The sequence below is a fragment of the Lagenorhynchus albirostris genome, chromosome 1, assembly GCF_949774975.1.
Source record: "Lagenorhynchus albirostris chromosome 1, mLagAlb1.1, whole genome shotgun sequence".
NCBI lineage: Eukaryota > Metazoa > Chordata > Mammalia > Artiodactyla > Delphinidae > Lagenorhynchus > Lagenorhynchus albirostris.
In genome coordinates, this window is record NC_083095.1 from 187,983,778 (window position 1) to 187,995,693 (window position 11,916).

Below are 11,916 nucleotides of genomic sequence, written 5' to 3' on the forward strand. Positions count from 1 at the left end.
GTAATAACACATTAGAGTTGTTTAACCTGGGCGGACTGAGGTCCATGTTGCTTCTGTTTTGTTTTTTTATTGCATCTCAGGCCTAGCACAGACTTTGAAACATTGTAATTATGATTTATTAGCTGCCTAAGTGTTATTCATAGTAGCACAGGCACTTAGTGTTTAGTTTTTAATCATCATCTTAATGAGGAAAAAAAAATGGATGTTTTAAAATGTCATCGGGTAAAATTCTGAGCGTAAGTTCTAAAATATGAGGTCGGGTAATAACTTATGAGAGTGAAATAGATTGAAGTGTGTATTAAACTTTTTCATGATAGAAAACGGTGACTTTGGTACAAAAGAAATCTTAGTTTTACTCTAAAATGAAGTAAACATGTTTTTGTTTGACGATAGTCAAAGAGAGTCTTCTCCAAATTAGAAGCACATTCACACGATCCTTAGCAAGGATCCTTAGCCGCTTAGCGAGACCGTTGCTGGCTTATCTGTGTTCTCACCTCTGTTGCTTTACGTGCCCGTGGAGGTAACGGTTGTACTTGCTTCCCGCTGAGGAGAGGATCAAAGGAGACATGCTCGGCGCGATCTTCGTTACTTCTCTCTAGTACATTTTGATTCAAGTACCTAATTCTGAGTTTGATTACACCATCTTTTCCGAATGTCAGTTTTGTTTTTGTTTTGCTTTTGTCCTAAAGGGTTAACCAGTTCCTTGACTTCCGGACTCTGGATTGGACTGAACAGTCTGAGTTTCAACAGTGGATGGCAGTGGAGTGGGGGCAGTCCGTTCCGATACTTGAACTGGTTACCAGGTAGGGTTAAGCTCGTCTGATTAAGTTGGTGGCGTTAAGCTGGTTGAATTCATCTGCATTTAATTTAGCTAGGTACCATGGAGACCTTCATCAGCTCACATGTAGATATCAAAGAGAAGAACTGGGAGATTTCATCAAGTACAGTTTATTTCTCACCTTGCTTTGAAACCTGCCAACTAGATTTGAATACTCTAACACCATTAGGTTATTCCAGCTTTCTGGGATAAGGACTTGTCTGGAAGGATAATCACACAGGTCAATAGAGGACTTTGTTAAAGTATATATTCGCAGAGCATCCTTGATTTGCTAGGTATTATGTTCAAAAATTTGATTTTATATTTATGATATATATATAATATATAATGCTACATAGTATATTCAAAGATTTTATACATATTTATTTATATCTGCACACACACTATGAATTCAAGAAGTTTAAATTGTTTTAGGCTGGAGAATTTCTCATTATCTTGAGCCATGAGATATTTGCAGTATTTCTGTCATCGTTATAATGATCTGAAGGTCTACGTTGATGCCATTTTCTCCTATTTTTAATCGACTAGAGTTGGATTAAAAATAATACCAGCCACAGATTGTAATATTCCATACTAGCATAATCATTCATGAGCAGTTTTGTTGACAGTTTGTAGTTTAGTTGTAGAAAAACACAGGGGATGATCAAGCCTTCCACGGCTTTCCCATTTTTTGGAGGACAGAAAATACTCTGAGCTAATTATTTCTGTACTGTTGTAACATAGAGGTAACAGAACATAAAAGGAGACTAGATGATAAAGATGTTTTACATATACAGAAATTATTCTGAGAAAACAAAAGGACCAATGATGACAAAGCGTCTTCATCTTATTCACCAGTACCAACCACTGTTAGTGGCTGCTTAAGGCACTCTACTGAGTATGATTCTCCACTCCCAACCCAGGCCCCATCCTGTACTAATCTTGATTTATTAGGAAAGTGTGCAGGTAAGGATTAGTGATGTCTGCCATAGGTGTGAGAAAGGACGGGTCACATTTTCATTTACCAGTTCTGCTATGGAAAATACTAGTGTGGTGTTTCTTCATATGGTCAAACTTCTTTTTTATAAAGCCACCGAATGGTTTTTGCATTTGGCTTAGAAAATTAAACTCTCCACATTTTCCATGTTACCGACTTATGGTATTAAAAAGAAAAACTTTGAAATAAATAGATAATATTCGGAATATGCTAAAACATGAGAGGGAATTTTTAGAGCACATACGTCGGTTTAAACTGATTAGATTTTACTATGAAATTTGACTTTCAATGTCCTCCTTCAAGGCATGATGTTTGCAGGGCTGTCACTAAGCGTCAGCTCTGCTTTCCTCTGGAATATGGGAAGCAAACACTGCTGCAAGGGAATATAAGAGGTGCTATTTATGAGTGAGAATTGCGTATGTCTGCTTACTGACTCAGTCACACTATTGGAGAATGCCGGTTGGCTCAGTCAGATCATTAGACAATAATAATCACTTGTTGGGGGATTAGAGTTTATTCTTTGCTGCTTAATCATTGTAGGCAGATCATTTTATTTATTACTCAGTTTTAAGTGATGATTATTGTAATATTTAACCACTTGCATTCTGAGAGTTCAGTGAGAAAATTGAGGGGTCTAGATTCTGGGAGAGTGAGGAATAAAATTGGAATATTAATGAGAAAGGAAAAGAAATGTCCTTCCTTATTAAACCAATTCCTGAGAAGTAGGCGCAAAATTAAACCACCTTCTGAAATAATAGGAGAGTTTCTTCAAATGAAAATTAGAAACCTTGTGGACCATTAGAAGTTGTTATTGTATAAGTTGTTCAATCAGCCTTCAACTGAGTACTTGACAAGTAAAGCACCTATTAAAATACATCTACATTTGAAGTGAGGTTAGTTTACACAAAAGGTATAGACGTGTGAATTCAAATATATAACTATAGTAACCATTGAAAGACAAAGAGCTGATTTGTTAAAGTAGGTCTTGTGTTCTATTGATAAATGACTGTATTACTATGATTTACCAGCTCATATATTAAATAATAACCGTTAGCTGTAAAATACATTATTGTTTCCGAAAGTTTCTTTCTAGTACTGGTACCTGATCTGTTAGTTCAGTTATACTGGAATTTTGGTCATACTATCAACACATTTAAAAAACATCTTTATCCTTATCACTAACCATTTTTTCTTTGTGTGCTGTTCAAGCAACTTCCAAAAATTTTTGACAAAGGCTTTATGGAACAGGTGATGTGATTCCCATCTTTCGGGAAGGGAAAGTGTGGTCCAGGTCCAGGTCGTAAAGATGTCGGAGGTCACAAAAGAGAATCATTGACAAAATGTGACTCATCACCCTGTCTTCTCTTGTGAGATGGAGCAAGGTTTTAGAGCACTGGTTTCAAAATCATTTATTAAAGTGGTGGAAAAGCATGAGAAATGTGGGCATCTATGTATGTATCGATTGCATTAAGAAGGTTGACCTGACCTCGTTCTTTAATCCGTTTCCAGTAAGCAGTGAGATGAGAGGTTAGCTGCTGGAAGTATTCTTCAGTAGCCTGAGTTGAAAATCGTGAGAGAGAGTCTGAGCTCTGGGAGTACTTCATCAGCGTTTACTGTGGCACATTGCTGCTTCTAGCATCTCTTTGCTTCTCTTTCTCCTCGCATTGCCTTCTTTCCTGCCTCTTCTTTCTAACTGGAGGAGGTTTTCCCATGTCCAGAAATTCTCTGGCTGGTCCACAGTTAGCTTGACTTAGGTTTCTGGGGAGGTATCGACAATGTTGAATATGACTGATTTAGAACATCGTGTATTCTTTTGTTATTTACCCCCCATCATACGTAAAATAACCCAGTGTGAAGATTGTTCAGGGTTTAAGGTTTAGCTTTATTGTTTGATATTGTGGGGAAGAATTTATTTCAAAGAAGTAAACTTATATAATCAACATTTCAGGTATTGGAATGACCCAACCATGAGAAAACAAATAGACACCCAACATGTCTTTTGCTCTGCGGGCACTAAATATTTCTTTGTGAATGTGTAGCAGAAAGGGTGGGGATCCATTAAATGCCAAGGATAAATGCACGAGCCTCTGGGGGGTCTATTTACTTGTAATTTCTATAATAGTCCCACTTTTATTTTTTCTTTTCCCCAAAGGAAGTCCATCAGCGGAACCAGGAAAAAGCTGTGTGTCACTAAATCCCGGGAAGAGCGCTAAATGGGAAAATCTGCAATGTGTTCAGAAGCTAGGCTATATTTGTAAAAAGGGCAACACAACTTTGAATTCTTTTGTTATCCCCTCAGGTAAGTGATCTATTTGATCTGAAGTGTATAAAATATTATATTTAAAGATCAAATTACAGTCTAGTCCTAACTGTAGGCAATGACAGGTTTTGTTGATCATTTATGGTATCAACTTAATGATATTCCTACAGAATGTCTTTTTGGTGGTTGCTAACCTTTCCTGAGCGTGCTGGAGTGTTTGGGCATGAGCAAAGCCTTTGACACAGCATTAATAAAAATTTTATCTTCACAGCTGCCCCGTGAGGTAGGTATTATTATTCACACATTTTAGATGAGGAAAAAGATATTCAGAGGATATAAAAAACTCGCACATGTGACAAAACTGGAATCCAAGCTAGGAAATCAGTATCTGAAAGGAATGTTTTTATTATGTCCTCACTATTTAATGGCGTATCTGGGCACCAGTGTTATTTAGTTTAACATATACACTGAAGTCTTCACCAAAATGGAATAAAACATCCCAGAAGTAGTCCCTGAATTTTATATATAGGCTAGACCAGCGGGAAAAACTGCAATTATGCTCTCTATTATAATTTTATAGAAGAATTAAGCTACTAAGCCCAGAATGCATTTTTTTCTTCAAATTGACAAAAAGCAAACTAACTATTGATACATTTTTTTCACCATTTCACCTGTTTTTGGAGAGACACTTAATACTTCATTGTCATTTATGTATGTATATATATATTCTTCTTGGGAAATCTGACAGCGTGGCATTCTTCACTTTTTTTGCTCCTTGACTTTTAAAAGCAATTTCATTTATTTTAAAATATGATTGACATGGCTAGAAAGTCTATGGTACAACATGATAAATAATAATAATTTCTTCCAGTTCTTACTTCAGATTTGCAGTTCCTCTCTGAATAACTGTGTCTGGGTGTATATCCTTACCTAGTTATTCTATGAATATGTGAATAAATATGTTTGTAATTCTTTTTATCTGTTTTATACAAATGGCAGCATATGATACACTTTGCTCTACTTTTTTTCACTTAATAACAATTTGGGGCATCATTCCCTACAGTACATAGGTAGCTTCTGTGCTCATCTTTATGGCTGTACGTTAGCCATTGCAGGGAGAGACCATATTTTTTTTTAACCAGTCCCCTATTAATGGAACTTTAGTTTACTTCCAATTTTTTATTATTACAAACAATCCCGCAGTGAGTAACTTTATACATGTGTCATTTGATGTGTGTGATTATTCCTAGAAGTGGAATTGCCAGATCAAAGAGTGGGTGTGTTTGCCATTTTGATGGATACAAATATGGCGGAGCTCCCCAATGGATATAGATGAGGGTCCCATTATTGGGTTTGATTATCCTTTACAGGGTCACCCTTATGGCTGCGGGCACGCCTCAGGGAGACCTCAGTCATTTTTGTATTTCGTCTCCTCTATTCCTCCCATACGAGAAGTGGTACTGATATAATCCTTCCCTCTTGGAAGAGCTCATATAATTCTCCTTCAGAAGGTTTGGAATTACCACTTAGGGGGTGAGGAGAATGGTGGTTTTATCACGTCTGAGGTAAGGAGGTAGAATTCTGTAACTTGGCCTTGTTCCTTAACACCCCAGTTTTAGTTTCCTGTCTATTAAGTGGAAATACTAACACTTGTTCTTCCTGTGAATGTTTGTTCATATTGTCAAGCACTCAGTCCATTATTCTTATTTCTGTGCTATGCCTGTTCCTGGAACCAAACTTGGGTCTGCTGGTCTGCGTGCAGTAAAGCCAGATCTACTGACACCGGGTTGTGGTGAAGGAAATTGCAGGGTTTATTGCAGGTGCCAAGCCAGGAGTCCAGGGCAGCTAGTACTCAAAACACTGAACTCCCCTATGGGTTTCAGGAAAGCATTTGTAAAGTCCAGGCGAGGGAGGTGGGTTGCAGGGTATGTGATCAGCTTGTGCAAAATTCTGTGATTGGTTGATGATGAGGGAACATGGCAGTGTCCCAGGGGTTGATGTTATCAATCCTTAGGTGCCAACACGCTCCTGACCATCAAGTAGTTAATTTCTTCCATTTGGTGGTGGTTTTAGCATCTGTAAAACAACTCAGGAAATGTCCCTCAGATACTATTGTCTGGGTACTTCAGAGAGGAGCTACAGCAGAGGATATGGGGGAGGGGGTCTGTCCCAGGAAGGCCCCCTAGGGTCCTGCTCGGTTACATGCCTTACTTGCTTCACTTGCTAACTTTCACTTCCCATTGGTTTTTGAATTTCTCTATACTTCCTGGATTAATCATTCTATCTTATCTGTAAACTCAAATAAACCAGAGCTTGGAAAAGCATATCAGAGTTAGGATTATGCAGCATACATTATTGGTGACTTTCTTGGGCAAGGGTTCCACCTCGTCCCCTGTTTGTCTTTGCAATGCCACCCTGTGCGTCCATGACCCCTAGGTTGCTAGAGCTGCACTGTCCAGTTCAGTAGCCACTAACCACATGTGACCACTGAGCACATGAAGTGCGGCTAGTTCCAACGGAGATTTGCTGTGAGTGTAAAATACACGCTGGACTCACAAGACACAGCATGAAAAACAAAAGTGAACGGTCTCATTTTTTTTAAATTGATTACATATTGATATGATAATATTTTGGGTATATTGGGTTAAATATGATGTATTATTATAATGGAAGTTACCTGTCTCTCTTGAGACTTGTACTTAACATGGCAGCTGGCAAATGTATAATAATTCCATACGTGGCTTCCGTTTGTGGATTATGTTATATTTCAGTCAGACAGTGTTGCTGTATAGGAATAAGCCATTTTTTGTGGCTGCCCCAGGGGACGCCTCTACATCGGTTGTTTTCATGTTTTGAAATATTTTTAAAGTGCATGTGTTTAGTTTTTGAAGCCCTCAGCATGTGCTGGCATCATTTTCAACTTCTTGAGCAGCAAAATTAAAATATCCCACAAGAGGGCTCCAGAGTGATACTAACTTTTTTTTTTTTTTTTTTTTTTTGGTCACCACTGGAACTGTATAGAAGGAATAGATTTTCTAAAAATATGCACTTTTCTGTTATAATAATACAGTGTTTGGATCTCAGGACTGCCTATTTACTTGAATGACCGTACACAGAATTTTGAGCTTATACAAAGGTGATGCAGACATTCCCAGATTTTGAGAGACTATGGAACTGATACATGAAACGGATAACAAAGGTGCCCTGTACGGAACCTTTACTAAGGCAGCACATTTGAGAACATTTAGTATCAAACTTAAATATAGAAATTGACATTCATTTGGCAATATAGTCCCTCTTTACGCAAGATATATTGCTCAATTGCTGTTTGAAATAGTATCCACAAAATGGTCATAATAAGCTGTTGTCTAGTAAATATAACTTCAATTCTTTTTCTTGACCAACAATTCATGACACTTACTCTGTGCCAGGCCCTGTGCCATTTCAGGGCCTATATGAGGATGAATGAAGCAAGTCTCTTGCCTTCGAACATTGTTACTGTCACTTTCCCTAGCTCATTACTGTCATGTTTGTAATGTATAATCAAGGTCATGAAATTTGACCCTGACTATTAGTATCAATAATTAGGACCTTGGTCACTGTTACTGGTTTGATTAAACATTGTTGTCGTATTTGTAATTTATAGTCATCTCAAGTGCAGAGCACAGTGAGGATGGGTAGTTTAATATTAGTACTAGTATTCATATTATTTACAATATTTTACATACCTGGATAGTTTGGTTCATGTGATGTGACTGACCCACCATCACACAGCTTGTGGCAGATTCAGATTTTGCCTGAAAGACTTTGGAATCGAAGTCCCTGTGATTTCTGCAGTTATGTGCCATCTTTTGGGAGCAAGTGCACGGCAGTGGGTTAGTTCAAAGGCACAGGTGGCCGGCTCACACTGCCATGGTTTCAGAAGCTCCTTGGTGCCCCCCCCGCCCCCCACCCATTCTAGGCCCTGTGTCAGCACGTCTTTCTCCTGCCTGCCTTGTGAGTCGTGCCCATCCTCTGAGGAATGGGTGGCTTCCTAATGCCCGTAGAATAGAGGTAACTTGAAATCTTCTGAGGAATGAATACATTATATGACAAAACTCTTGTGCTTCCAGTATTTATAGAACATGCTTAGGACAGGTCTGCCGATGATAAAATGCAGACGAAATGAGACAATCTATTGTATCTTACTGTGGCCTTGTTGTAGGTACAGTTGAAAATAAGAACAGATTTCTCATTTGGCTTTATTTTAAAATGAAAGATGACTTCCATATCATCTTTAGTGTAAAAGCAAACACAATCTCGTCTATCTTTCGTGAATACCTGTGCCAAAAAATGGAAAAATAAATATTAGCTATATTTGCCTATGACTGTGAACTGTTTCCTGTAGAGAATGATAGAAAATATCGTTAAATTAAAAACTTTTTAAAACAATAAAAAAAAGCTCCTTTTAAATGTTTTCCAAACTCTTTTTTTTTTTTTTCTAGAAAGTGATGTGCCTACCAACTGTCCAAGTCAGTGGTGGCCGTATGCAGGTCACTGTTACAAGATTTACAGAGAAGAGAAGAAACTCCAAAGAGATGCCTTGATTGCATGCAGGAAGGAAGGTGGTGACCTAGCAAGTATACACAGCATCGAGGAATTTGACTTCATTATCTCCCAGCTGGGCTATGGTAGGAACTTCGTCTGTAATACACTTGATTCTCATCTTCCTGACTTACCACCCATCTTCGGGAAATTTAATCATAAATGTTAAATCTAATAAATTCAAGTTAACAATTCAATGAACAATTTAGTAACAAATATCAATCAGGCCTCAAATATTAAAATTATGTAGTAATTTAAAGAATTTTTACCACTAAGAGAACATTTGAGTTTTTTTAATATGGGATCAACGTATGCATAGTTTTAAAAATACTGTGTTTCAAAAAAAAATACTGTGTTTCTCTATATAATCTGGATTCAGAGCAGTCTACCTTAAATTGGTGAACAATATTTCACTAGTTGGAATTAGTTGTGTGTACGGATGTATTTTCTCTTTTAAGGCCCATGTTTTGTCTCACAGGAAAGGTCTCTAAATGAACCATCTCATCCTCTGAATTTTATTTTCTTTATTAATCTAGCTAAGGCTGCTAGAATGATGAGCAGGGAAAGAAAGAATTTATTTGATTGGAGTGGTTAGATGGTGGGTGGCCTAAACCTTTTAAAGAAATTTGCATCTCCATTTTAGGACTCTAAGAGACGAAGAGAAAATGTAGTAACTCAATATTGTAAAGTTTTAAAAGATTGGCCCTATCAAAAACATTTCAAAAGTGAGTAAAGCGAGTTGGGAATATGCTTATCCTGAAGAGGAGGAGGCTGAGGAAGGAAGTAATGATGACGGGCACTCAGCCGTACTTGCTGATTCAACCATGATCGTTTTCTGCTTCCACTTATGCTACTGCAGAATAGCTGGACCTTTTCGTTTCCAGAGAGCAAAACAAGAGGAAATGGATGGTGGCGATGGTGGGGACTGCTTCCTGACACTTACTGCCTGAAAATGGATAGGAGCGGGGGTAGGGGAGAAGAAAAAAAACAATGAACAAATAGATGAGAAGAATAAACTAGTCTCAGAAAAAGATGTAGAACATCCCCAGCACTGCTGCTGTCAGTGCCAGTGCTGAACGGAGTCCTTTCTCCTTTGCGCGCCTCACTGAGTTCGGTGGGGTGATGATGATATTCTGCTACAGCCCGTAAATAATTTCTCGATTATTCTACATTTACCTGTCCTGGAGCATCTGGACTACACGATACTAATGTAATCAAAACCAGTGTATCTGAATAATATCGTGACAGAGATGGCATGATACTCTAGGGAATAAGGGAGTAAGGGAATAGTAGGGAATAAGGTTTGCAAGTGAATAGTAGGGAATAAGGTTTGCAAGTGAATCGGTGGGAAACACATTAGTTAAGAGGCTGTAGGGCTAACGTGCAAATTTTGCTCTACTTTATATAATATGGTCTAGTAATAGGAGAACCTTATATATTTATTGCTATAGTTATTTTAGGAGTTTGGATGACGAAGGTTGCTTTTAAACTCAGCTGGAGAATTAGTAAACTTTCACTATGGAAACCTCTTTTTTATTATTGATAAAGATTTATTTATTTAAAACAATACAAATCATATTGATAAAGGTAAAGGAAAGTTATAAAATTAAAATGATTGTTTCTAAGTCAGAAGCCTAGAAAACCTTTTGGAGCTAGTTGAGTTGATATCTTTCATGTTAATCATGGAAATACAGGGGATAAATTGGGACCTACACATATAAGTTATGACTCCATCAACAAAGACAGCTTTCCTAACAGGTTGGTAAGTCCGTCTAACAACTTTATGCTCACATCTTACATATTTTTGTAGGATCAAGCTTGTGCGTACAGAAGCTACAGGGGGAGAACAGTTTAGTGAGAAAAATGTTTATCAGACACTCTTAATACTTTATTATAATCGTGGGACTTGGGAGTTTAGGTTTTCTTTGGTCTTGAACCTAAAAACCTTGAGGGGTACATGAAGTCATTTTGGAGCCTATATTTTCTGCCCAAAGAACATGATCTGCCAGATTAAGTGAAAGGAAAAGGGATCATCCTGGCAATGCCATTCATGCTTCATGGTGCTGGAAACATCTGCTGGGACTGGCACCAGGCCAGTCAGGGACTTCTCCAAAAGCAAAGTTGAGTGACAATTTTAGGAGGAAGAGACTAAACCATTTAGGGAAATTCCTATACAATGTGGCATATTTCTCATTTTCTACTACAACATCATCTTGACAAACTTTGGGCAAGTAATTTTATTTAACCATTTAAAGAACATATGAAACTTAAATAGATATTGAATTGTGTATTCCTTCAGTTTTTAAAATATGGAAATGTGTGTGATTTTAGTCACGAGACCTCAGGCCTTCTGTTTGGTCCCGTTTTTACTTATGATATTTAGAATTCTTAGAATTAAAACTACTGATAAAATCAATAATGCTCTTCATAGAATTTTCAAAACAGAATGATCCTCTTTTATATCTATACCTGGTTGTTTTTATTTTAACTTCTGTTTGTTATTTGGGTTTTTCTGGTGTTTCATAGTGAAAATGGTGGCAGTTTCATTCATATACATAGACTAATAAATAAGTGCTAAATGCCAAAGACAGCCCAGCCCTTCAGTTTATATATCTTCTCACTGTATGGATCATTTTCACTCCTATTACAGTGATTAAACTTGAACAGAAACACCTAGAATGTTCTTGATAACATCGTCAGTAAAATAGGAGTGGTTTTTAGTTTTTATTATTTTAAAACATTCAATAAGGTTTAATAGTAGTCAAATAGATTTACGTATAAAGAAGCTGCCGTATTTCCAGCACCATGAGTGTGGTTGGTAAATGATTTATAACAAAAAAGCAGCTTCACAAGATAGAGGATCATGATAGACCCACTTCAGTTTCTGTTTAACAACTCCCAGGAGATAGAAATTGCAGTAACACAACAAAAGAATACAGTCATATCCACAATGTGAAGAATACATTACACATTTTAAACTAAAATTGACAACATAGGGGCTTCCCTAGTGGCGCAGTGGTTGGGAGTCCTCCTGCCGATGCAGCGGACACGGCTTCGTGCCCCGGTCTGGGAGGATCCCGCGTGCCGCGGAGTGGCTGGGCCCGTGAGCCATGGCCGCTGAGCCTGTGCGTCTGGGGGGGGTGCTCTGCAACGGGAGAGACCACAGCAGTGAGAGGCCCGCGTACCACAAAAAAAAAAAAAAAAAAAAAAAAAAATCGACAACATAAAATGTAGTTGACATCTCAGTCTGCAGAGGTA

At 37.8% G+C, this 11,916-nt stretch overlaps 1 protein-coding gene across 1 annotated transcript in view; it reads left to right on the forward strand.

Moving 5' to 3' along the window:
* Positions 1–11,916, forward strand: part of MRC1 (mannose receptor C-type 1) — a 98,030-nt gene that overhangs the window by 28,980 nt on the left and 57,134 nt on the right. The window contains exons 5-7 of the mRNA XM_060121740.1: positions 690–803; positions 3,967–4,113; positions 8,559–8,744. Coding sequence (XP_059977723.1) covers positions 690–803; positions 3,967–4,113; positions 8,559–8,744 — 447 coding nt within the window. The remainder of the gene's footprint in view (positions 1–689; positions 804–3,966; positions 4,114–8,558; positions 8,745–11,916) is intronic.